The sequence below is a fragment of the Netta rufina genome (assembly GCF_964035555.1).
Source record: "Netta rufina genome assembly, chromosome: 1".
NCBI classification, from domain to species: domain Eukaryota; kingdom Metazoa; phylum Chordata; class Aves; order Anseriformes; family Anatidae; genus Netta; species Netta rufina.
In genome coordinates this window covers 4079216-4106679 of record NC_140123.1, presented here as the reverse complement: position 1 = coordinate 4106679, position 27464 = coordinate 4079216, and the positions used below count along the sequence as shown (strand labels likewise).

The window sequence follows — 27464 nt, the reverse complement described above, 5'->3', positions numbered from 1 at the left end:
AATTCATGGCCGAGTGCATTCTAACTAATTAATTCTATGGACTTCCAAGTTCCTTCTTGGCGATATTTCTTGGTAGTGTTTAATTCTCTAGTATCAATGTAGTTTTGAGGATGAAGGGTCAAGGCAGAGCACGATGTCCCTGACCAAGCACGTTGGTACACTTGCGTTTAAGGTTGAGGTGAAATGAACATGGCCAAAGTGATCACAAGCAAACAGATCCTAAACAGACTTATGGAAGACAGGTTGTGGACCTCCACTGCCAACACAGTCATCGACTTACACAAAATTTTGCCCTTTGACCTCCAGTTATTCCGTGTTCTCATCGCAGAAGAGCAGAGGTAGCAGCGAGTGGTGACAGCTCCTTCTATTAGACAGAACAAACAATAGTGTGTGCTTTATCACATTCCTGGTCCGCACAGAGTTGGCTGCCATAAAACTAGAAAATCTGAGTTCTCACATGCTCAGGAGGGACCTATTTAGAGTACTGTAGCAAAATTGTCTGCACTGAGTGTATTCTTTCCCCTTTCCAACCCCCTCCTACTGCTACCAACCAGGCTGCACATATGGCATCCCTAGAAAGCAATTGAACATGCTACAATGCCGGAGTTGCCAGGGTTGAGTGGCAATCTCTGTGCAATTGTTCTGCTCAGCACTGGGCCAGTGGAAAAAAGAAATAGCCTGTGATGAGAGAATTAAAGGCTATTACAGGGTACATATGCATCCAGGAGCTGATCTAAAATCACACACGCAATCTTAATTCTGTTCTTCACGCACTTCGGAGCGCTTGACTTGGCGAACTTTGAGTTTCTTTAGTAAATGCTTTTTTTAGGTGTAATTAAACATAAAGATGGCGGTGGGCCTTTTAAGAGAGCGCTGTGGGTTGCACTTGCCAGCACTTGCCTTAATCTGTGTGCTGGATTTAGTTCGAAGTCCAAGGGAACAAATCATCGGGTTGCATTAAGTTTCGTTACTGAGAGAGCTTTTCACACTGATCTGAACCATTCACTTAGATTTATAGTACCTCAAAGTACTGGGCTGGGTTTTGCCCATGGTGTCTGGGCAGAAAAAAATAAATAAAAAAGTCTAGTGTCATTAATTGTGCTGTGTCACCCACTTTATCAGCTTTCTCAGACTGTACATTTGTATCCATTTGCTGAGCTTTTGTACAGGAGAAAAAAAAAAATCCCTGTCCAAATGAACTGTTGGAACAATCTGCTTCTTTTTCAAGTTCATATAAAGAAAATTAGAAACTAAATTAAAAGCTTGTTAGCCTGCTTTAAACATACCTATGTATTTGTCATGGCCAAAGCAGTTAAAACAAGAAGATACCCCTAAATACATGTGCAGATGATTTTTATCAGATCTCTTCAAAAAGCCACCAAGCCAACCAGATTCAGCTTTAGGGCTCAGGTTTGATGATGCTCACAAGCACTCTCTGCCTCGATCTACAAAATGTGTAAATTTGTGCTTCGTTTAAGGCACCTCCATCACACACTTGAAGTCACTGGATTCACTCGAGCTAAGTACAGCTTACGTTAAACCTGTGCTTTGGGTATCAAGGGATTCAGAGACCGTCGTGTTGTTCATTTTCCTTACATCACCTAGCACAGCCCAACGGGGGCTCCAGTGCTATTTCAACCTGCACGTTGACTAATGCAGTTTTCAGCTGATTTTAGGATTAAACCATAAGCAGCACTCTCAACTCATTTGACTCATCTTCAGAATAAAATTCAGGAGGATTGATGAGCCGACAAGCTACCTGACAGATCCATTCACTCATCAAATTCTACACGAATGCTTCGATCTCAGCCCCTAAGCTGGGATACTAAATGTAACCTCTCATCCCACCTCATATGCTGGGGTGCAGGTGACAGATTGCGATTTTGAAGCCACAAAACTATATTTTTTAGACTGTAAGCAACCTATTATATTAATTTGGAAAAGCAGGTTTTCTCACAATATCTGGCAGAGCTAATAAGGAAGGAAACATGGGAGAGGTTGTCGATTTACCTACGTAAATTACACCCTTTTAAACAGGGTCTCACGGTTTATAAGCGCGTAATGAAATGGTGTTTGTAGAATTATACTGTCCACAACAGGCTAGCCCAGAATTTCAGTACTTGCAAAGCAAGGCAGGAGGCCCTCTGGTAGGGCTGCCTGTCCTCATTTCTCTAATTGAAGTGAGTAGCCCAATGGGAAAACCATTATTTCTAATATTATATACACAAATTAAAACTCCATTTAGAGGTACAGTGGGACCATCTTATAATTGACTTTGATCGCAAAGAAATGTCTCAGTAATATTTATAGTAGTATGGGCTCTGCCAGAAAGGGTATCTAGAAGGGAAAATATTATTTTAGTGAGAAAGGGCTGAGCACGTCTAACACCAAATTTACTAGAGCGGTGAGGGCTGGAATAAGCTGCTTTGGTGCAGTAAGCTGCCTAATAGCAGCAAAATGTTGCTGAGATCCATCCTTCAACTTCTTATTCTGCTTTCACAATGGCAAAGGAAATTACAGGTTGTATTTAAGCAGGCAGCACCTCAGATAAGCCACAACACCTTTATGTCATTTTTTTTTCCTATAGGTTGACACTTTAAAAAATCCTCCTAAAAATACCCTATAAAAATATGCTAAGCATTTAAAATTGCAGTTTTCTTCCCTGTAGGAGATGAGAAGCATCCAGCAAGCTACTAGAGCACTGGAGGGGCCAGCGATCATCTATTAGCAGTCTGAATGGACAGGCAATCACTTGAAAGTCTTTGATCCCCAGGGGTAATTAGGAAGACATTGAATAGGAAGTGCTGACTCTTTGCATCGAACAAACATTGAGTTTAACTGCTTCATTTTATAACATGTCTTCCTCCTAGTCACTTCCTTGAAGGTTTCAAAGAAATGTGATGCTTCAGCTGGAAGCTTTTTTTTTCTTCCCTATTAAGAGCAATTGAAGACTAAATTAAAATACAAAGTGTTCTCCTAAGAAGGGACTAATACTATTTGGTAGACCATCTGCTTCTGTCTTGGAAATCTTTGATACAGCTCTTCAGTGAGGAGGGGTCAGAGAATAAATGGTGTGTGTCAAATCAAAGCAAGTGAATGCCTTTGCAGCCAGGAATTTAGGTGATTAACACCATGCTTTGTTTCCCTGAGAGGTAGGCCCTACTCTGGTGGCAACATTTTAAGAGGTAGGAAGCTCTCAGTCGTTTGAATTCCTTCTTTGCAGGTGGTGATTCTGGCTGGGGGAAGGAGGACACCCAGGTTTCCTTCTGGTGCTTTCATGGTTTGAGCTCTGAATGTAGAGGAATGGCCAAGCAATAAAAAAAAAAAAAAAAAAAAAGAGACAATTATCTCTCTGTTTAGCACCTAAATCTTTCATCCTACTCCCTTCAGACAGGGACAGGCAGTAAGGGTTCTCCATTTCTCAGCATGAAGAATTTGCAGCCTGGCCTAACAGAGTGTCTCTATCCCCAGCCGATGAAGGTTTGGAAACCTTTTTTTCTCACTGGAGCTGGATCACCAAGCGATTAGGGAAGGGGCCAGCCAGGGAGCTTACAATAAAGGGCATTACCCTAAACGTCCCCCTTTGTCTCGTTTGGTTTTATTTTTCTAAATGATTGCCCTGTGACAAATAAACCAACAGGGCAGGAAGCAGAGGCGTGGGACCTCCCAGCCACAGGCTGTGTCTTCGCTTCAACAACACACAATTTGATCTGTCCTTGGGGCTCTGTTCTTCGAGGCCTCTTAATTTTGCATTTCCAGGCCTGGGTTCAGCTGGGCTGTGTGCGGGGTTCTCTGCTCCCACATGGTGGGCAGGTTCACCTTCATCTGGGCAGGGGGTGATTTCTGAAGTCGGGTTTTCCATTCCATAAATAAGTGCTTTAAGCTGTGAAAGGAGGGCATTTAGCTGTAGGAAATAACTCCAGATGCTGGTAGTGTCGCAGAGAGTTGTGCAAAGGTCCCAAGGTAACCGCAAAAGTCCATGCAAGAGCCTCTGTCTCTTTGTCCCGCAGCGTCTGGCTCAGTGACCAGGTATTTACAGGGAAAAGGTGTGAATTCATGATATTACGGACCACTGGGGTCTGCAGTCAGGATACTGAACTTCAATTCCAAGTCTGAGAGCTTGTTTAGTACTTGGACATTAAATTGCTGCAGCGTCAGAGCCCCAGGCCTGTAGATGAACCCCACGTGGGGCCAGGACTTGGCCCTACAAGCAAGGAGAGCAGGTAAGACACACCACATCCAGTCTGGCTTTTCTTACCCCCTTTTAACACCAGAAGGGCCACAGGAGACACTTTGGTCCTTGTCCCTGCCCTGTTGGCATGGCCTGCCACACCAGGCCACGGAAACATTGTCCAACACAGAAACAGAAACAGCAACGTAAAAGAAAAACAAACTGGTTGTTTTCTTTCTCTAATGTTTGTTTTGCCACTTCCATTCTCCTTAATCTTGCGTGCCTCTTCCTTGATTTATTGAAGATTGACAAACCAGTGATTATTTCATGCTGAAAGGCTCCTTTTCATAACATTGAATGTCACAAAAATATGATTAATTCTGCAACAGTCAATTCTCCCACTTCTACAGAAATCATATAATTTCAGTGTAGAGAGACAGTTATCCAGATAATTACAGTCAAGTTTATTCCAGAGACAGGAGTGAAAGCAATACATTTACTTGAGTCAAAATTAGCCCTGAGTAATTCAGTGGAGGAATTCAGCTTTTTTTTTTTTTTTTCAATTAGGAGAAAAAGTGTAACTCAGGTCTCATTTTAGAAAGTGTGTTATTATAAGACTGATTGTTGAACCTGGAGGTTAAAGAGAGATGTGTAAGCACCACGTATCTCATGCTTGATTCCACAAAAGAGAGGAGAGCGAAGAAACAAACTGTTTAAAATATCTTCTTAACCACTCACTGAGCTCCAGCTGTTTTTCCTTTTTTTTTTTTTTTCTTTTTTTTTTTTTGCTTTGCTTTCCTTTGCTCTCTCCGAATCTTCCCTCTTTTTCTTGGTTTCCAACCTGTATTCCTGTATTTTTCTCACCCTCCTTCTTTTGCTTTTCCATTTTTATTCTTGTTCATTATGGCATCCGTGCTTCTTACACTGTCTTTTCCCACTTTCTTTGCCCCGTTCTGCACTGGGGGGGCTTTGGAAAACCGTTCTCCCTACCAGCAGCACTCCTCTGGCTTGTTTTATTTCAGATTAGAAGCCCCAAAGACTTTCTGTCTCGCCTGACTGCTCTCTGGGCTCCGTGTAAATCCAGGCTGTGCACCATGCTTGTGCTGCTGCTGATTCACTCCTTGCTTTTGTTGAGCTTCCATTCAGAGAAACTTTTTTTTTCACCATTCAGAGCAAGACCGTAAAACAATTGCTATTTTCTTCATTCATTAGCTTCTCGAGGAGCTTCGGCTGGGTGAGGAATAGCTAAGGCAGCAGCAGTAACTTCAGGACATAGCTCGGGGAGGACAGGAGAGGAGGCAGCAGCAGAGCCTGTGAGAATGCATTTAGCAAACACTACAGAAGCAGCTGGTGGCTTCGGCCATAGCCTTAATTTCAAACATCGTAATTGATTGGTTTGGTTATTTATTACACTTAGTGTGCAGCTTTGGGCAAAGCAACAAGCTAATAAAGGGCAAGCAGTGTGTTTTTCAGGGCTTTTTTTTGCTGACTGGTGTGGTTTCTGGGGGTCTCATATGCTTCAGTAAGCACGCCTTGTCTTTTCTTCTCCCCGTGATCTATCACAATCATCTGCCTCTCTCGGCGAACTCCTTTGCTCCATCAACCTGTCCCAAATAATGTCCATTTTGTTGACCATGTGAATTATTATCTTTGTCTGTTTTCACCCGAAATGCTCTTCCAGTTTCTTTGTTCTGCTCTCTGCTGAGTAAGAAGTTTTGACTTCAGGCTTTCGCTGTGTCATAAGCAAGTGGCAATAATACAGAGACACCCCAAAGCCTGGGTTTCTTGAGAGCAAACTTTGAAAATAAATTTCCTCTTTATTTGGCTTAACAGCATCAGCTAATGTTGCTTATGGTCTCCACAAACTGCTGCAGAGTAGGAATAATGTGATGCTGAAGCAAATAATGTGTTAAAGCCTGAAGACTCATGATCCTGAGTACTTGGTGCCACCAGCGTGAACTTTGATTTATTTGGGTGGTTAAATAGCTCGTCTCATGCTAAAGCTGTTTGTAAATTTGCTTTGCTCAAGCGAATCTGGGTCCAGCAAATGAATAGCCACATCACCCTGCCGTGGCTGAATTGCTGAGCTCAGCAGAGCCATCAAACCCTAAAAGGACCGTGGAGTTTGACTCCCTTCTTTTGCCCACCAAGAAGGCAGCAAGGGATGTCGCAGGACTGAGGACTTTATTCTGCCACAGAAAACTCTGTTACCCATTCAGCAAGGTTCGGGGCACTTTTTGCTAGCATGCAGCAATCATTAAAAGTGTGCAAGCGTGCTCGATGTCAAAACACGAGCATAATGAGCCAGATGTCCCAGATGCCTTTACCACATCATCCGAATTGTTGGTGCTGAAACGGCCCAGAGAGCGCACACGCGGGGTTTCCCCGAAGTATTGTTTCCATTTCAAGGGAAGGCAGACAAAAGAGTTTTATTAGCCATGGGGAATGTAACCAAAGCTTCTGCAAAGAGCATGTCAGGAGGCTTCCCAGGCAGTGAAAGCTACATGGTATTTTACAAAAGGGTACGCTCTAATGATTGTTAATTGCAGCGTGCTCTTTTAATACAGGGGGAGCCTTCAATATCTGAATATCTACTGAGTGTCATGGTGGGGAAGGAAGAGAGAGGACATGGGGGCTTTTAGGAAGGCACTTCCACATCTTATATCTAGCTGAGCAGAGAAAAAAAAAAAAGCCAAAGAGAAAATGTCAGCAGTGGGTTCAATTGACCTGGAGACTGAGAGCATCAGGAATCCCAAACTATTTTTACAGCCTTACTTTGCTTTTAGGAACATTAACACTTCAAAGTATGTGACTGTGTTTCTCATCCATAGTTCCAGGGTTTTTCCTTGATTATGGTCTTTTTTTTTTCCCCTCACGAAAGAACTTTGCATCAATTTAGCACAGAACAAGGTTGATCTGTGCTGTCCTAAAACCTTTAAGCAACTGTGTGCATCAACAGTTTTACACGTCCCACTGAGATTTAGAGAGCCAAAGCATCCACTGCTGTTACTGCTTGACTTTTTAGCATGAGTATGGCACTTAGGGGAGAAGACTGAATCTTTCATCGGCTTGCAAATCAGATACTGCTGGTATTTGGTAGATAGCAATGATAAATACTTAGCTGGGTGATTTCCTAGTAACACACATAGCACCAGGGTGTGTTTCCAAAGCAAATTGGACTTCTTGTTCGAGTTTCTGAAAGGCTTTTGTGGTTATTACTCACCTGCAGCAGAAATTATGTGCTATTTGTCTTACGGTTGTGAATATTTAGAGGTTTTTATATTGTTTGGAAACATCAAATTAGAAAGTCTTAATGAAGCATGAAGTGTAAGCTTTTGCATTGTTTTCTAGATTTTTTTAAAGCCACTTAGTAAGCAAATACTGTTCAAATAGTTCTCTGTTTCTCAGATTTTTGCACTTTTGTATGCATGGTGTGCATACAACTCATAAGGCATGTGAGTGATGTTGGGATTGAGGTACATGAGAAGCTTTTTGCTTCAGAAAAATCTATTAACCAAAGACAAAAGTTGACATGTTAATGCAGGCCTGTCTGATAACATAGATACTTTTATCTGAGTGTGATAACACAGGCAGCAGCTATGTTACCTGTAATTCTGTCCTATTTTCTAGACTGGGACATTGTAAGATGCTTTGCAAACATTTAGGGATGAATGGTGACTTGGCACCATGATTCACTTGCTCAGGGAGATGGATAATACGCAGAAAAGTCACAGCACTTCCAGACAGCGAGCTCTGTCCTTTGACTGAAGCACGATTTTCTCTTCCTAAGACATTTCCTCTCAAGTGTTTTTAATGCTTTTTGCATGCCTGGAGGAAATGCTCATAGCCTTCCCTCTGCAGCCAAAACACTGCTGACTTCTTCACCTTCATTTTCATGCAGTAAAGAAAGATGTACAAGCAACAAATTCCTACTGAGGACAGGAGGCACTTAAGCTGTGATAGCCGAAAGATAGAGCATGTCAAATGGTCTTGTGGAAAAGCCATTGGCTCAATTCATGCCTGAGCCAGCGATGCCTGTATGAGCTTGTGTAGGTCACTGTAATCTGAAGGCATCTGATAGATGGAGTTGGAATTAAGCACTTAGGTCAGAAGAGGCATCTGGACTGCTTGCAGTCAAGGACTGCCTGGGTTTGGAGGAGTGAAGAAGACAGCTTTCATTCTCCTCTGACTACAAACACCCGTGTGGTTAACGTGGGAACCCACACTAAGAGCTCTGCAGCATCTGGGGAACACTCTGGTCCCTGGAGAGGTCCAGTCTGGACGGCGTGTTCAGGCAGCATCTGGTACTGGGCTTACACAAAAGCTGCTGGAGGAGGAGTGCATGCAACACCTGTAGGGCTCGTGAACCTGTGAGCACAGAGTAAGCTAAGGGAACTAACACACTTTGAAAGTCCAGAGAAGTGAACTGAGTCAGTCCTCTAATCCGATATACTTCTCTGTTTGCTTTCTGTGAAGCAGAAGTAACAGATTCCCACCTGATGAGGTTTTATGAGGTTAAAGGCTGTGAACACGTGTCCAGGTGGCCTGGTGAGGATGAGGGCCATATAAGAACAAAAATACTATGCAAACGTAGCAATGCCAAACGCTTGGTACAAATTCCTTGCTCCCAGTCTGATTTCTTCTCTTCCTTTGCACTGTATCTCTGCCAAATATTCTCCCTTCAGATCCAAATGCTGGCCACTGCCCGGAGTGTGCTGGGTGCACAACCAGTTGTGCTGGTAGTATTCCTGCTGGGTACGTGTACTTGGATAAACACATTTGGGCTGTGGCCAGCTCCCTGGGAGACTTCCCTTGCTGCTTGGGGGTTTTAGGAGAGTATTTTCTTTCCTAATGATCCAGACTTTGTTAACAATCCCAGGCCCAGTTTACATGGTAAAACGAGACGTTTGCTCTCCTTGTTTTGTGATGTTGTGTTAGTGCAAAGACAAGTTTATTCATGTTAGTAAATGATAGATGACCTAATTGAGACTGAAGTGGAAAAAAGTCACTGATTTTGCTAAATTGCCTAAACATGCCATTTTTTGGAGAACTACTCAGATTACTTTTCAATCATCTTGAAAAGATTGTTCCTGATGCACAGGTTTAAATAAACTAGCCACTTGTCCCTGACAGTGTTTGCCAAGCTCAGATGTATCTTTGTGAACAAAATGAGAGCTATATAAAATGGAAATGCTCTTATTTCCACACTGCTTTTGACTCTTTTTGTTTATGCTAAATGGCTGTGATTCTAGTGCCACTGCACAGTTTCTTGGAGAAATTGTAGAGTAAAATATCAAGGCACTCCCTTAGAAAAGAAATGTCATTCCAAGTGTAGCAAATATCAGATCATTTAGCTGCAGAGAGCCTGGAGCTAAACTGGATCCTGATTGAATATGAAATGTTTATGTTGGGGAAGGAAGAACTGATACGGAAAGCCACGTTGTTTTGCTTTACATTTTCAAGGGGCAAGCATTAGTTGTGTAAGCATACAATTTTCCATACTCCACATACACGTGTTTGCTTTTTAAGTATTCTGTCTTGTTCCTTAACTTCACCTGTCTTTATGTAATGGCTTGAGATAGATTCATGTGCACACTGGATGACTTTGTGTGGCCAAGAAAGCTAGAGAGAGCTATGTCCTGGTATCACACAAATGTAGATGGTGCTCCTGGTGTTCAAACCTCCAGGATGTATCTTTGGTCTGGGTAGGGGAAGCCAAATTGTACTGAGGAGTGCTCACTTGTGGTCATGTTGCATTCCTGGTGCTGAGCACAAAGGGATCTGCTCAAGACTGATCTAAAATTGTCTTAAGATTTTCTTGGTCTTACTCAGGAAAAACTGTCAGAGGGGCTTGTGTGTTTAATTGATGGGTTAAAAAGAAAAAAAAAATAACCTACACAAAAAGCATATTGTGCAGTCAAAGAATAGACTACAGCAAAGCAAACCAAAGAGCAATTTCCTAGGATCTATTGGTATGCTGAGAAATATATAATACCCCTTGTATTTTCACATTCACCACATTGTCACCCCAGCTTTGGGAATTTTCTTAAACATGGTGCCCAGTTATTCCCTCTGTGAGAATGGATCAGGTGTGGTTCCACTGGAAGAAGCAGGGTGGATTGGTAGAGGTGATCCAAAACTAGTTAAAATTTGGGTAGAGACTTAGTGGGGGTAAAGACTTAGGGAATCGGCACGGTAGAATCAGTAGGGGCTGTCTAACCACACAAAACCCATTTTTGCCCTAAAACAATGACCACCAATAAGCCAGTGGACTGAGGGTTTAGGAAGTTCCCCTGCTACAAGTTCTGAATCTCTCCCAGGCAGAAAAAGATGACTTTTCTCATTGCTCACCACAGCCATGCACCTGTTTGGCCTAAACTGGCACCTGCAGCCGATGGAAGGGCAGATGTATGAAATCACGGAAGACACAGCCAGCAGTTGGCCAGTGCCAACGGACGTCTCCTTATATCCTTCGGGGGGCACAGGGTTAGAGTTACCTGACAGGAAAGGCAAAGGAACCAGTGAAGGTACGGTTGGTGTGTGTCCATGTCGTGAGTCTTCTGTCTGCCTCTGAACTCCAGCCACCCAATCTCATGTTCCATTACCCTCAATGCTGCCATTTTCAGGTGCTTTCTCCAGTCTTTCACGTCTAGAACTAGTCGTCGTCAGTCTTGTTTCCCTATGTGTCTAAGTTTCATACCCTTCTGATATTTGCTGATTTGATAAAAGTATGTACAATCCCCACCACACATCTCAAGCATTCTCAAGGTGGAATTCTGCACCCTATCTCTAAGGCTACAGATGTCCATCATGAAAACCCTGCCTCAAACGCCTATTTTCATGGGGACAAAACGTCTTGAAAATTAAAAGATTCCTGGAGCAGTGGATCCAACAGAAACATTTGGTTTTGCCTATTCATTGCCGCCATGTGCCAAATGTTTTGAGGACCAAAGAACCAGTGGGTACTGGCGTTCCCTGGCTGGACATCTCTTTGCTAAGCTGGCCAGATGGAAGTCCTGCTCTCCTCAAAGTGTCGTGGTGCTGGCAGCTCACGGATTTAACAGAAATTGGAAGCAGCTGATGGTTTGTCAGTCCAGCAGCTTGACATCTTCCTGTGCTCCGTATGGAAGCAGCACTGCCAAAATTACCCGTAAACCCTGCAAGGGCAGGTGTTTTATCCCTCCCAAAACTTGGAAGAATGAGGAGCTGAAAGATTCAGAAAGCTGTTCTGCAATTCAAATACTCAGAAAGCTGTTTTGTTTGTGTGCCGAGCTGCTTTATACAAGGCTAACAGATTCCCATAATATTTGTCTTTGGCTTTTTTTGGTATTTATTTTGGGGGAGGAAGGTTTTGGAGTTAGAGGTTTGCTACTGTTCTGGCAACTCATTGAATTCAAAAGTTTCCAAAGTTCCCTGGACTTTGGCAGAGAGCTTATGTTTATCTATTTAATTTAAATTAATTCTAGTCTTTTTTTTTTTTTTTTCCTTTAAGAGCTTATCTGCCTTTATCAGTCCAAATAAAAGCCCTAATTGTGTGTGTTCCCTAAAACAGTGTATTTACTAGGAACTGACGGCTGACATCAACGTTCTGCAAGGAAAAATCAACCAAGAGAGTTATTCTCAGCAAACCTGACTAGACAGTGGAGCAAGCTGCAGATATCATATGTTGTATTCAAAAATACTTGAGACAGATCCTTTTTTTTTTCCCCCTCTAACTTGCCATATGTTTTGGTTTTGGAACATGTAGTTTTGATCTGTCCACTTCCTTTTAAAAGTCAAAATGAAAACGAACGAAAGTATTTATCTAAGACTGCCATCCAAATCAAAGACCTCCACTTGATTTCTTTTTCAGCTATGCTTAGTGCTGTCAACTGAAGTTTTGATTGCTGCCAAAAAGCTGTGCTTAAAAAAAGAAATCTGGAAATTACCCTAGGAGTTTCATCAGAAGCCCCCTCAAGTTTGTGCTTCACACAGATGTTTGGGAATCCGTAGGTTTAGAGGAGAATATCTTGTCCTGACTAAGGAAAACCACACCAGGACAAGATGTTTCTTGCAGGACTAATGACATCCAGCCTTACAACGCAGCTCTTTCCCCATCGAGCGACTATGCAACCAGTTCTGGGCTAGCAGTGTTGCATGGCTGCTGTTCTCAATCAGAATTTATGTGATTGGAATTTATTTAAAAAAAATATATTAAACCATATTTGAAACTACTCCTGATCACACTGAAACGGTCTGGAATAGTCATACAGCTGATCAAAATGAATCATTACCAACACCTTGCCAATTCTCATCTGTGGCTTTGCTCTAGCTCAGCATTTATGGGTGTTTAAGCCCATCCCTGTTTAGCAAAGCACTTAATCACATGCTTACATTTAAGCGTGTAATTAACTGTGATTGAAGTCAGAGGAATACAAGTGTGTTCTTAAGTGTTTTGATGAGTCAGGGTACCTTGGTATCGAAAATACCAGCAGATTCAGCAGGGGCCGAAACGAAATGGTTCATTTTGATAACCAAATAAATTAGGAAGAGTTGCTACGGCAACTAAAAAGTTCAAGGTAATGCATGGAAAGAGCAAAGTAATTGACAGCCCAATTAAGGATGCAGACCTGAAGTTAATTTTAAGTAGTCAAATATTCTGATTAAAACCTAATTTCTGATTAGAAGCTGAAATTGCTTTCTTATTGTACTTTCTATATGAAGAATCCAATTTGTAGGGCCTGATCCTACTGTAGGTTAAACCTGGCAAAGCAGGGATTGACTTCAGCCTGGTGGCGAGCCGTTCCGCATCAGGGTACCTCCAGCTGCAGGCTGCACAGCACAGCCCGGCTCACATCACCTTTTCAGCCTTACAACAGCCCACCAAGAGGAGATAGAAGCTTTGTAATTGCATGTACAAACAATTATTTATGTGAAATTGTCTTTTTCAATCACACAAGTGTTTTTCTTGCTTGAGCAATTGCTGCCTGTAAGGGCAGAATACACACTGTGCTCAATTTCTCCAGGCTCTCTCCTGCACAGCACCATCCATCATATTAAATTCTCACCTCCCCCGATTCACTCCGCTGTGCAGTCTTTATTAATGAACAATCAGGGCGCATATCAAATACTTTAGATTTTCATCTGAATTTCTATGAATCTATAAAACGTGTCGGTAGCAATCAGAAAAATAAATCCTTCATCTGAGCCCCAACAGGTGACGTCTTTAGGTCTTTTTAATAGAAACCTGAATCTTTTCACCCTACAAGAATGGAATAAGAAACTTTGCATGAAGACATGGGAACCGTTTCTTTTAATCCCAACAGTGTGAAAAGTAATTTTTAGGATGCCAAATAAATATTAACAATCCTTTTTATAAAGTAATCCCCTTTGGAATCAAGCTAGCTGATTTCCATTGTACAGCTGTACTCTTTTAGCACAAACAATTCAGTAACAATGTCCATTTACCTAAGCTGCTTCTAATTATCTCTATTAATATACACTTTGACTAAAAAAGGATAAAAAGTCAGCAGATTTCCCCCTCGTATTTATTTGAATTTGATGAACAAAGGTAAATGAGAGTCTTATAAAATAACCAGTAGCTTTTTCCTATGAACAGGCGTCCACTGTTTTCAAAACTGTGCTGGTATGCATAAAACTTCAGCCACAAGGCAGCACAGAAATGAAACATGCCATCAAGCCCCACTCCAACAATGTACATCAGCAGTTGCAAACTTGAATTAGCTAATCAGGGATTAGCCTTATTTGGACCAAAAGTTCTTCTAAAATGTTTTATACAATAGAAAATTGGAAAGATCTCCTGTCTACAAAGAAATGTCTTCAGATACTCCTCTTGTTAATGGTCAATATGCATATAATTTATAGATGGATTTTGGAGAGACAGCTAACAGTTTACTTCTGTCTCTCCTGGAGAGTTTGTATTGGGATGACATATGGAGAAGTTTAATTTTTAAAGGAAATATTAAAACAGTAAAATAAGAGGTTGTTCTACCAATCACCTTTTCAATATGGCAAGTAAATTCTAAGACTATTTCATTTTAACTCATTTTAAGTAGAAAAAGATACGTTTATTTCATATATCCTGTTTCCCACATGTAGGTTCTGGAAGAAAAATTCTTATAATTTGATTTTCCTGCAAAATACTGCATGTTCCTGAAAGTTTTCTTCTCATTTTATCAGAATTGTTTGATCTGTGAAACACAGAGTACTGAAGTGTAATGGCACCAAGATAACAAATCGATTTGGGTTTCTAAATTTAATAATTTGACCTCGATGGTGATATGATGTTCTCCTTACTAAAGCCAAAATCTTTTTTTTTTTTTTTTTTTTTTTTTAATTTCTTCAAGTACAAGTGTCCTTAAAGGCTGTTTGTTAAGCAATTGCTGTCATCTTCTTTCTGCACTGCAGGTGAAGCTGCGTGGCCACTGGTTATGGCAAAGGCCAGACAGCATTTTGGGATTTCAGTGTGCATTTTGTCCATACTCCCTGGGCTTCCGTGGGGTTGAGGTTTTCTCGAAGCAGCCACCAATTCTGAGAACTGTGAGCGTGTGGGTGTCTAACCCGGAGTTCCTCAGCCTTGTTTTCCAGGGATGCTGAGCTCCCTGCTGACTCCCTCGGATGTTATGACGAGTGCTGATTGCCATCCACATGCTCAGGCTCCCCAGTCTGGTGGTTGCTTCAGAAAACAGATGCCTCCGTTTGTTTGGCTGCTAAAGGAAGATGGATAATCCTAACACACTTCACAGATTGTATTGAAACCTAATTAAAACCTATCAAGTTTCTTAGTAGATATTACTGACATGCAGGGTATGATTTCCATCATCTTTTTACTCAGTCCTTTTTAGCTTTAGCCTTTTCTGGACTGATGAACAAATTTGAAATATGGATACTGCTTTCCAGCATTAATTTAACAGAGAAACATTTTCCTTTCCTCTCTCAGGCATCCCTTCATGCTGCTCTTCTCCACACTGCCATCCCATTCTGTGACACGTGCCTACCTCACTGTTACTTCCCTTCTCTCTGCTAATGTAATGATGTCTCTTCTCCATCAGTGAACTCATTTTCATTTGTGTTATAATGCAAGACGATTTATTTTTATGTAATGTAATTACACAAGCTCTAATGTTATGCTTTGAACAAAGGGTCATTTTTCTCCAGGCTGCTCTTCCCATATTCCTGTTTTCAAACAAAACAGTTACTGAAGCCAAGAATAACCCTGCCAGTTTTCCTCTCATATCATAAGGATTGGCCACACAAAGTACTCTGAAGACCTCGGGACACTAATAGTCTGTTTCTCAAGATCAGTGTCAGAGATACCAGTACGGTTGGATTACTTCTAGGATCTAAGGCTAATCCAAGATTTTTGTTCCTGTGTTTTGGCAGGAAAGCCCAGTAGTTTCTTTCCAGACGACAGTTTTATAGACTCTGGAGAAATCGATGTTGGCAGACGAGCCACACAGAAGATCCCTCCTGGTATCTTTTGGAGATCTCAGGTGTTCATCGACCACCCAGTGCATCTGAAATTCAATGTGTCCTTAGGAAAGGCCGCTCTGGTTGGCATCTATGGCAGAAAAGGCCTTCCACCATCACATACTCAGGTAATGGGACCACGTTTCAATGAAGCAACGCTTGTCTTATAACTTTTGTTCTCATGGCTGTTTTTATTTCAGCTGTTTCTCTCAGGAATTTGCTGCGTGCTTGCAAGACGTTAAAGGTGATAAATCCAGAGAAAGATAAACAAGTGAGAGTTACCAGATTGTCACACGCATTAACCCCATGGGCTGTAGGCTCAGGCAAAGCAGGCGGTTGCCTAAGGCAGCAAGCTGCCAGGGGGCAGAAAAGGTTGTGTGAGGGGATCTGCACAGCACCATCAACCACCACCCTCTCCATCCAGTGCCCCTTGCAACAGCAGCCTCACCAAAAATACATCAAAAATAATTTTTTCATCCCTTGTCCCCATCTTTCATGCCATGCACCCCTCTTTCAGCATCTCCCCTCCCATGGTAAGAGCTGCACGACCCCATTTTCTCACCCTCATGGGAGCACGATTCACTTTTGCCTGCTGTGCTGAAATGCCTTGGGCCAACTCTTCACATTATGCGTGTTGGCTGTCAGATTAGGCTGAGGTTGGTCAGTAACTGGTGTATAACCAAACAAAATCAAGTCCTTACAGAAAGCCACTCTTACTTCAGCAGGAATCAAGATATGGTTATTATTCTGTAGGGCTAAAATGAAACAGTTGCTTTCCTTAACACACCTGGGGAAAAGCTGCGTTGAGGAGTCACTTTCTGGGGAAAGCTCCAAATAACCATTCCCTTACATAAGGACTTTGTACATTAGTTTCTCTACTTTCCATCTCAGTTCGTAAGCTGCTCTTAGCCAGATTGATTAATGCATTAGGGCGTAACTCTGTTTGGCAGTGCAAAACATCTTGCTCCCACTTGCATCAGCAAGTTAGCAAAGTATTACCAGGTTTCTGTTAATGTTCATACTTACCCTTCTCCTCTATTACTAACGGAAAAGTCCAGCAACCAACACAGCAATTTAAGATTTATAGAAATACACCGTCTTTATTTTCTTTCTAAGCAAACAAATATGTTTATGACAACCTTTCTGGGTAATATGGTATTTTCCACATATTAACACACCTGCAACTTATTTATGTCAAAGAGGTGTCATAAATCTACGCTTTCTCTGCCTGCCTTTCTGCAGAATTAAAATATTTCAGTAGGATCAGCAGGTCATAAATTCAGTGACACAATAGTGCTGTTATTACCCATTTTTAATCAGTCTCTCTTTAAGGGGAGATTGAGACATTTAGAATTTAAACCTCCTGTTTTATTAAAATAATAAGGTCATGCTCACAACAATAATACTAACTGTAGATCAGAAGTCTATATTACTTTGGCTTTCCTTGTTTGTAATGATTATTAATATCCATTATGAAACAGAACTTATTACATGAATAGTTTCAATTGTTTAAAGAACAATTATGAAATTTAACACATAAATCTCAAGTAAAGTCTGTTGAATTTAAAGCAAAATGCTTAAGTGGAGCAGGGCATTTCACCCAGCCATAGTAAATGTGTTAATTACTAATGTTTTAAGCAATTAAGAAGCCCACACTGACTTCTTTACTGCTACATTGAATGTGGGATGTGGCACATGTTTGTCAATATTACATGCTGGAGGAGGCAATGCACTTGTACCAAGACCTTGTAAGTGCTGCTTGTAAGTGTGTATAGCCACAAATCAAGAGCTGCCACGTATATAAAAAATCTGCATCTGGACCAAAACATTACCAAAAATTACCAGAGGGACATTTTAATCCAAAAAATAAGAGTAGTAGAAACAGAACCCCAATCCCACCATTATGAAGAAATAACAATGAATCTGCAGATACTGGAACAATATTGATATATTACTAGCTAATACTTAATTCAGTTTTGAAATGATCCCTTTTCCTAATATTTTTCAAACCTGCTGTCAATTAAAACAGTGTTTTCCTTTTATACTTTTTTATATGAAGTTTAATCCTTAGCACTTCATCTCACCATAAGTTATTAGCCTTAGGAGTCATTAAAGAGGTAACCTGCTTTTTGTGTTAACATTGTATCTCGTAGTTAAAACATATTACACAAATCTCATTTTTTCTCTTGCATGTTCCAGAGTATCTGCTGCACCCTGTAAATCTACCCAGTGAGTTTTATATTTCCAAATTTTATAATGAATTTCACAAACAAGACTTTGGCAAAGCGCAGGCTTACAGCAGTGATAATCTCCTCCTTGGAAGGGTTGATTTTTTTCCCAGCCTATCTGGTTGATGGCAGCAATAAAATTTGAGCTGACAATCAGATTTTCTTCTGTAGTGGACAATTAGATACTTCTTCTGGTTAGATAATCAATTTTCTGTAGCATGTACCTATGGACAAACTATTCTCTTTCAGGATCTTTGAGTTGCTACCTGAAATTGGTAAAATCTTAAAAGTTATAATTTTCCCTTCCAAAACAACAAACTATTCCAGATTGTCTTTGGGAAACTTTGTCTGTGATCACCTATCTACTACTGAAGGTTGCCAGCAACCATGGATATTAATAATCAGAAGAAGGTGAAAACTTCAGATTTCTGTACTGTTAAAAATAGAGCTTGTAGAAGCCAAAAATAATTTACTGGTAACAAAAGGCACTTCTAATTCTTCTCAACAAATTATAATAAAGGTTAAACAATTTTCTTATGGTCTATTAAATTTAATCTTCCCATATCAAATCATTTTTAAACTCTTTAACCTAGGCCAAATTTTTTACATACTAGATTTTAGGGATTGACCATCACAGCTTTGGGAGGCATTTTTTCATTTATACAATTTGAATTTATTAAAGAGGTATTCTGTCTACAATTTTCTTGCTTGCATTAATTCTAATTGTGTATTAAAAATCTATACATTTATTCAAATGTAATAAAACGTAATGCATTTACGGATTGAATCATATTTACAGTTAGTAACCTAGTAACTTTGCGAAGGCACCAACACCTATCTTGCAAATATTTATAAAAATAAACTTTTACATTTGGCAGGAAGCCCCAGGTAAGCATAACCTGGACTGGGCTGTAACAACAGCAGCTCACTGTAGCTAGATGCCTTGATATTGTTTTCATCCCACTAAGTTTTAAGCATCTAAACATAATATGTAGCAAGCAATAGATGCCCTGAGGGCATCCTCAGAATGGCTGCAAATGTCTGGCTCACACAGTGCTGTTCAGAACAACCTCACGCTTCTGTCCTCTGAAACTTAAAACCACTAGAGTGTCTTATTTTTCTAAAACAAATATGCTTTTTCAATTACATACCTGTAGGCTTTATATTTTGTATTTACATCACATTATCTCAAAACAACAACTCTGCTTCTGTCTTCGTAGACAGCCAAAGGAATGCCCTTCACAGGCGTCCTGGCTTTTGCTTTCTCAGAAGACACTGCAACATCAGATCTGAATGATCTACATGCTAAAATAAGAAAAATGAATAAAGCAAATTCAAAACAGAGTTCAAATAAATAATTAAAATGCAATCATGAGGAATACTCTAGGGGCAAACTTTGTCATTTTGAGTACAAGGTAGGCCATACATAGTTTATTTCTAAATAAATAAATAAATTTGGAAATAAATATTTCTTTTTAACTTAGCAATAGCTGCAAGAGGAGAGGAAATGTCAACAACTCCGTATTTTGGTGGACTTTGAAGAGCATACCAGCCAACGTAATAATTTAACAGAAGCACTCACATTTTGATATGGTAAAGTCAAAAGGAGACCAAATTTGTTGCAACCATTTAGAGCAGCAAAATGTGCTGGTACAAAGATAAGTGGTGGTGTTTTTCCCTGTTTTCCTCACTCCTACCAAAACCAACAAGCTTATTTGACTGACTTGGTGAGCGAGGGAAACCCAAGGAAAGTCAGGGCACAGAGAAGCATGGCTGTGCCCCAGCTGTTTCGTTCTGCTCACAAAATGTTTTGTTCACCTGAACACAAGATAAGAGTCGGGTTAGATAAGGCTCACTTCACATCTGTACTGTCTGCTAGACTTGTATCTGACTTGTCCCATTAATATATTATCAGACAAAATACAATTATTGCAGAAAGTCGGTGGAGTTATTTAAACAGGGAACAAAAGGTAGTTGTAATGCTAATAGCAAAATCAAAGCAACTGTTCACCTGAAGTCACCCAGGGGAAAAAAAGTTCTTTTGAAGAAAATTTCTAGAAGCCAGCTCGTAAATGGGCCTTTTATACATTAGCTTATCTGTTTTCCATCTTCTATGATCCTTTAACCACTTCTGCTATTGCTTTAAAAAAAATCCTTACTGGCTAAGGAAAATACTTCTGCAACACCTACACCAGAATTTACTTACAAATAGCACTTATCTTTCTCTTGATGATCATAAACAATTCTGGCAAACAGTCTATCCAGTTAGGCTAGTTAATTTTTTTTTCTGCCTATTTTCCTTGTTAGCCAAGACACAAAGAAAATAAAAAAAAGCTTCTGAGTAGCGTCTCTTAATCATTACACTCACAGTGCAATTTAGTCACGTTCCCTGGACCTCAGCTTTCCCTGCCTATGTCTCTAGAGAAAGCATGTCAGTAAGGTCAGTGTGCCCCAAATCACTTTCTAAATAAAGATGGTTTCTTGGCCCATGTAATTACAGAGAACTACATTCATATACTTGCTATTTCCAAAATAGTTACTTGCATGTTTTCCAGGAACATACTTGAGTTGGATAGACACCAACAGAGAAAACCTGTTTATGAAAAATCTATATATGTACATTTCTAATACTCAAAGCAAAATATGTCTGTCTCCTCCATAAAACAAACCAGGAGCAAGAGACCAGGCTTCCTCAGCCCAAAATTCACCCAGCCATCACTCTTTTTTATTTTTCAGTTTGACTTTGTCGAGCTCCTTGATGGAAGACGCCTGCTAACGCAGGAGGCAAGAAGCCTAGAAGGACCTCAGCGGCAGCACAGAGCCTTTGTGCCCTTGTCCAGCCACGAGACGGGGTTTATCCAGTATTTGGATTCAGGCATATGGCATTTAGCCTTCTACAATGATGGCAAGGAGTCGGAAGTGGTTTCTTTTCTTACGACTGCTATTGGTAAGGATTTCCTGTTTTATTCCTCAGCTGGCTGCCTCGAGGCCAGGTATTAATGCGCATACTCAAATTGCACGGTACCTTTGTGTGGCTGAGGAGAGAAGGCTTGTAGAGGATGTGTTTAGCAACAGGCTGAATGCTGTTAGGCCCTAACTACCCCGTAAGTATTTTGTATGCCTTTTAAATAACTATATCCAGAAGGAGATTCTACCTAGTGCCAAAGTTGGATTACAAGCTTGAAATTCCCTGCTTCGTTTTGCCTTTGATCTCATTTTTATTTAGCTTCTTTTTTTTTCCCTTCCTGGAGCAGAGGTATAGGAATGATTGAAGAGCACAGAGCAACACCATGCAACAGTTTTGTGTGACAGTCCTGCCTTTGAGCACAGTCAAAATTACTGCAGCAGGAGTTCAGGCAGAGCGCTGGGGTTAAAACCACCAAAGAGCGCTGCGAGGCTTAGTAGTAGGAACCATGATAACAGGCATCTCTATTTCTTCTTGCTAACAGAAAGAAGCTGTGATTTCTTAAGAAGTACAAATTAACAGGTTTCTCAGTTTCTCTGGCAGTAAAGTGCCCTGCCAGTTCAGCACGCAGGCACTGATTAGTTGCTGTCCAAGGAGGAAAGGATGCTGCCTGCGGACTGCTTGACAGCCCGGCACACTGGGCATTCTTACTTCCCTGTGTAAATACCAGAATCTCTTTCTGACTCAATAATGTTTAATTTTAAATTTACTGACCCGCAGAACCTTTTCATATCCCCAGATTCGTTTGGTTGTAATTTAAAGATTGCTCTATAAAACTAGCACTCAGCTTTCTGCTCGCCACCGTGATTGCTTAATGGAATTTTTTTTTTCTTTGCTGAAAAAAGCAGACTCGGTCCAAAGCTGCTGTTAATCCCTCTCCCAGAAGAGGCATTGGTGTTGAGTCTCAGCTGTCTGCAATAGTTACCTAAGAGCTATGGGCTGTGATTTGTCTTGGCAGGTTAATTAAAAGTTTAGGTCTTACTAAAGCAGTCATTAAGATCCCAATATTCACTTTTAGTGCGAAAGTTTTTCAAATGCAGAAGTGGAAACACTGCTGTAATACTCTGTGTTAAATTTAAAACCTGGGACTTGACGTGTTCGATGCTGTTCACAGTTAAGCAACACCAGAAACAGTTGCACGTTAGCTTATGAAAGCCTGGCTCTGTAGAATGCAGATCTCTTTTCATTTAGTTTGCTGTCGCAGTGATGGGATTTGAGCCTTTCCTTACACTGACCACCTTCTGCCCAGAATAGCCTCCAGATATCCTTCTGTGCGTGACTTTATTTTCCTGCTCTAGGAGTTCCTCCGGTTTAAAACTTCCCAGCACGAGAAATCAGTAAGGCTCTCGGAGAAGAAAACATTTTTAAAGCACAGTCACTAGTTGCTCGTGTTTTCGAAGTGATGCTAAATGAGGTTCTAGCCAGACTTTTCTTCCTGCCTCATTGCACTAACATAGAAAAAAAAAAGGGTAAAACATTCAGAACCTGTCTTTGAGCCATGTGGGTGAGGAGCGTGTCAGCTTGTCTTTAAGGCAATATTTTCTTGTTTACCCTCTGCTGTACCTTTGCGACCACGTGAGAAGCAGAACAGGCCATGATACATTCCCTGTTGACCTCGAATCATTCTGTCATCAGTACAAGGAAGTTTTCTTTTGCAGTACAGAAAAATAGAGCTTTTCCCCATGCATGGGAGCCACTTTGCCCACTGGCAGCTCTGCACAAAGCTTTAGTGTACAAGAGAAGCTGGTTAGGTACAACCCCCTCATTCTGCAATAGGTTAAACATTTACTTAAGGAAGAAGTGGCTTCCTGACTTGAATTTGGCCAGATAAATGCAGCATTTTTGAAAGTACTATAAATTGCAATATCCTTACTGGGTAAGTACCTTTCTCCTTAGTCTAGGTTTCAAGAGCTTGTTTAAAGAAAATCAGGGCAGGTGTTCTGTGTAAATGCATTGCGTTGCTTCAGAGCCTTTCTAGTGTATTCATGAGGTCTGGCAAGGCAGGGTTGCTACATTTCAAGTCTACCCATACTGAAGTACTGTGGTGTTACAATTTTTGCGGGTGCCAGGGTAAAGAGGATGTAGCTGACACGGTGTTTATGACGCAGGGCGTAAAATGGCAGCGCCAACCAAATAAATCAAGTCACACACAACGCGAGCCCTTAGATCTGTGTGGGGTGAGGAAGCTGCATCAGAGACAAGTTGCCATTTTATGTGATTTGTGTGGCGGGAGCACGCAGAAAAATCTCCCTTTATTATTGCACAGACACGGTGCTTACAGTGAGAGGGTGTTTGGAAAGTGTAGCAGGGATGCAGGGAGAAGTAGGACCCGGTGATGTGAGCAGAGAAGCAGCAGCCTGGAACTCCTGGATTCTGATTGATGTGCAAATCCTGACCCAGCCCAAGCTCATGCTTCAGCTGCTCCCCGTGTACAACCGGCGAGAGTGACATTTCCCCAGAGATGCTGCGAGGGTGATAGAACTGCTGGGAAAATGCATTAAGCATTAATTAATAATCACGGGTAATGGTAGAAAGTGCAAAATTGATAATGGTGATCATGATGGTGAGTGCATAAGGCCAAACCGTTCAGTCTTTCCTCCCTTGGGCATAAGTACTCACCTGAGTCAAGGGCTGTAGCTTTTACGACAGCACAAAAGTGTTGAATGGTAAGGATGCTGATTTTCCAAGTTTATTTGCTATGTTCCAATAAACCAAACCTTTCTGAGCCAGTAAACTCATCGCAGGCTCCATATGACAGTATCAAGTGAAATGACTGTGCAGTGCTTGTCTGGAATGATTCGGCCTTCCATTATTTTAGTGAAAACTGGAGAAAAATTGAAAGAAAAAAAAGCATCTCTATTCCCCATCTGATAGCACATTTAATTCCATAAATTGTGAGGCTGTCCATCATACTGTTTTGGAATTCGGCGTAGCTGTAAGTAAATCCACTCGGGAACATTAGCACTGATTTTAAGGGCAGGAGATGACAGTTCAGCCTGTTTTCTAAAAGGACGCAGAACCATCATCGATACAGAGTTAGGTGGTGTCAAAATCTGTGCCTGTTCCATGTCGTTGCATGTGAACCCGGGGAGAATACAGAATTGTAATGCCTGTCAGAGCTTATACTTCCACGTAATACAGGCAATTCAGGCAGAGGGAAATAAGATTATTCTAGAAAAGTTTTCAGCTTTTAATAACATTTTTATATCCCATTCCTCTGAATTACAATGGAAGACATTATAAGGAACAGACAATCAAAGTCTCTCAATAATAAATTAACCTTTTTTGGAAATGACATTGGCAGCACTTTCTGAAATTTCTAATAGAAACACTTCTCTGAAAAGCGCTCTGTGGGTTCACCTCTGCCTGGTAGAGGTGATTTATTCAGAGCAATCTGGCATAAGTGGAGCAAAATAGTAGGCTGAGGAATCACCTGGAATCAGCACATCTAAGACAGAGATGTTGGCCAAAATCTGCTCAGGAGAAGTGAGAAACATCTAAGAGCCTGAAAACATCTACAGAGTGGGAGGGAGAAAGTCTCCCAGCACCTGTTAGTGCTGAGCTCAGGCAAGCTGGGCTGTGCAGGGCCACTGAGAAATCAAAAGAAAAGCAAAATCAGCTGTCTGGGAGAAGAGAGCATCTCTGTTTACCATCGTGTCACCCACCAAGCAGCAGGAAACACTTGTATGACACCTGTGAGAGGCTGCAAGGTTTTATCTCGCTTTTATCTTCTGCAAGAGACAGTGCTTGAGTTTAGGAACAGATCCACCGTTCCTCCTGCCCTCTCTGCTATCCGTAAAGAAAACTGCTGTAAGTACTTCCCTCCACCAACATACCAGCAAGCTGACAGTGATATTTATACGGGGCTGCCAGCACATACAGCACTTCACAGTATACATCACAAGGCGAGCTCCCTTCCTGCAAGAGCCTAAAATATAACAACCCCCTAGGACAGCAGTTCACACACAAGAAGGATGGCAGGAGAGGAGCACTTCACAGCAGGACTGAGCTTAGGGAGGAGGGAAAAAAGGGCAGGGCACAGAGGCAAGCATGGGACTGGGACCTCTCCCAAGTGTGAGAGGTGACAAGAGTGGCTCTTCTTCAGCTCTGAGCAAAAAGTGCCCTAGTGTTTAGCTTGTTCTTAACAGAGGGAGAGGGAAAAGACTGAGCAAATAAGGTTTGCTTCACTTACACTGCCTGCCTATGTGTATGCTAACTTAAACTACCAACTTCCAATTCAGAGGGGATGCCCAAGTGTGATCCACTTAACTCTCAAAGCCGTTCACGTTATTTACACTTGCTTTGCTAATGTCTGAGAAAGTCTAAATTGGTTTCATGTAAATATTGAGGAGTCAGGAGACTGTGAAGACTGGTGTGGGCTGTGATCTGCTCTGGCTTATGCTTTCCTTTAGCTCCCTAATGCCTGAGTTACTTGCTTTAAACTCCCCTGGGTACAGTTAGATCCTCAGGGCTCCGAATGAGGAAAAGTGGATTTCGTGTCCCAGCTACTCTTTTCTGAGCTTGTCCTTCAAGCATATCCAGCGAAAGAGTTGGCACATGCCAAAAGTGTCGCAAGTACTTGAGCTGAATCAGGACCTTTAACTGTTAATGGGACTCCAGCTGCTCCGTGGAAGTGCTCAGTTACTACAGGTGGTATTCTCCTCTCCTGCATGAATGGGGTCACCTTACTCCATCCCCTGTTTCACAGAGGCACTTCTGAGCATTTCCACCTTGTGGTAATCCTCTGGAGCTATTTAATAGCCTGTCCTGTCCCAGACTCAAAACTCCTTCTGTTTGCACAGAAAAAGAAAATAATATATATGTACAAGAACCACAGCTGGGAAAAAAATCACAACTTCACTTTTAATGTTTCTAATCTCTCTCCTGAAAAATAACAACAGAGCTTTGCATGCAAAATAACAACAGGGCTTTGCACGCTCTGCAAATAGTTCTTTGCCTTTGGCTCTCTGTGTCCCATTACTTGACAGACATTCAGATGGCTGTGTCCCACTGCTAAGCCCTCTCTTGACAGACGCTCAGATGGTCAGTGCTTTTTTTGATTACTCTCTCATGACCACCACCCCTTTTATTGATGCTTTCTTTCCTTGTGTTTGGCTTCAATTAGCTTTTACCCAGCTTCTCTGAGTAAGCGTAGGTCTCAGGAAGAAAATGTACACGCTCCCTCAGTTCAGCTGGGAGGCAATAAAGGTGTTCATGAGTCCCTGACAGGCTCAGAGTGTCCTTAGTTTTCTTCCTCATGAATTTGATCTCATGAATGATGTTAGGCTGACAGCTCTGCTTGGCTGAAACCTTCCATTAATTCACAAATCAGCCTCAGGTTATGCTGCAGCACTGCAAGGCACCTTCCACCTGGCCACGGGGCACAAGGTCCTTTGGGGAGAGGTGAGTTAGTCCATGCAGGAGGATGGAGAGAAGACAGGAGATCGCCTTCACCATCACAGTCAAACCCAGCCCAGCTTGCTAGGCAGGGCTTTGCCCTGGGAGATGGCACTGGGGGAGCTCCCTCCGTCTGAGCTTTTTAGGAGCTGCAGGAATTCCCCCCTCCAAACAAGTGCAGCAGAGTGGTGGGTGAGATTTTCTTTCTTCCTTCAGGGTTATGTGCAAAATTAATCTGTAGAGAGCTTAATAAAAAGCAACCAGAGCCTGAGCCCAGATCTGGGAACCGAAGGAGGGCTGTGGGGTGGTGAAACTTTTCACATCAGTTTGTAATCCCCATGGCCAGAGGGTTTTGTTTGCAGTTCTCAGCTGAACACTGATGATGTTTTTAAATGGATAGTGATAAGACCCTCAAAACCTCAGCAGCTAGAAGGCAATGATAACTTTATCAGTGCCCCCTAAATCTTTTCACCTCTGTCTCCATCCCAGAAATTGATGAGCAGTCTCATTTCCAGATGAAGTGAGCCGAGAGGAGGAGGATGTCCTGGTATCGGAGTTTATCTCCCTGACTGCCTTTGCGTGTGACTGTCAGCAGATCAAGCATTTCTCCTAGATCCTAAATCCCCTTCAGTCAGTAATGTTTTTGCCTGATCCCATGGCACACAGTTCCCCAAATGTTACCTGCTGCTTTCTGCCTGCTTCTGCTGGAGCCGGAGCGCTTCCAAGAAACCTGAAGTCAGACCAATCATTTCAAATCTAGATGTTATTTGTGGTGACCTTTTTCTCCCTGCAAGTGTCTAAAACAATTCTTACATAATTACCCTGCTTCCCAAGTTATAATGGCAGGCAAAATTATTATTTCAGGATTTTTCTGCTGAAGACTTAAGGCATCTCTAATAAAAGAGAAATTAGGGACACATCTCAGAGATAATTAAATAATAAGAAGCCTGGAAAGGTCAGATACTTGGCTGTGAAATCTTCTGCCACTGCTCTTTCCATATACAGCATATCTCTTCATTGATGTCCTTTAAGAAAAAGCTAGAAATATAAAATTGCAGTGTGTAAAGCTAGCTTAGCTTTAAAATAAAGATAGAATAACTCATTTAATGGTACACTTGAGCTTTTTCTTGTTTCCTTCTTTTTAAAGAAATGGTTTGTATCTGTACACTCTTCTTTCAATAGATCTAATGATTACAAGTGATAATTTGGGTGGGAAAATGGAGAGACAAGCAGA

The 27464-nt window shown here is 41.5% G+C and overlaps 1 protein-coding gene across 3 annotated transcripts in view; it reads left to right on the top strand.

Annotated features, from left to right (window-relative positions):
* The window catches only part of TENM4 (teneurin transmembrane protein 4), a gene marked incomplete at both ends in the record, with an annotated part of 332174 nt that overhangs the window by 146284 nt on the left and 158426 nt on the right, over positions 1 to 27464 (top strand). For all 3 annotated transcript variants that reach the window (XM_084306305.1, XM_084306304.1, XM_084306303.1), the window contains 3 exons: positions 10528 to 10698; positions 15554 to 15768; positions 20605 to 20815. In XM_084306305.1, the coding sequence (XP_084162431.1) occupies positions 10528 to 10698; positions 15554 to 15768; positions 20605 to 20815 (597 nt within the window). The remainder of the gene's footprint in view (positions 1 to 10527; positions 10699 to 15553; positions 15769 to 20604; positions 20816 to 27464) is intronic.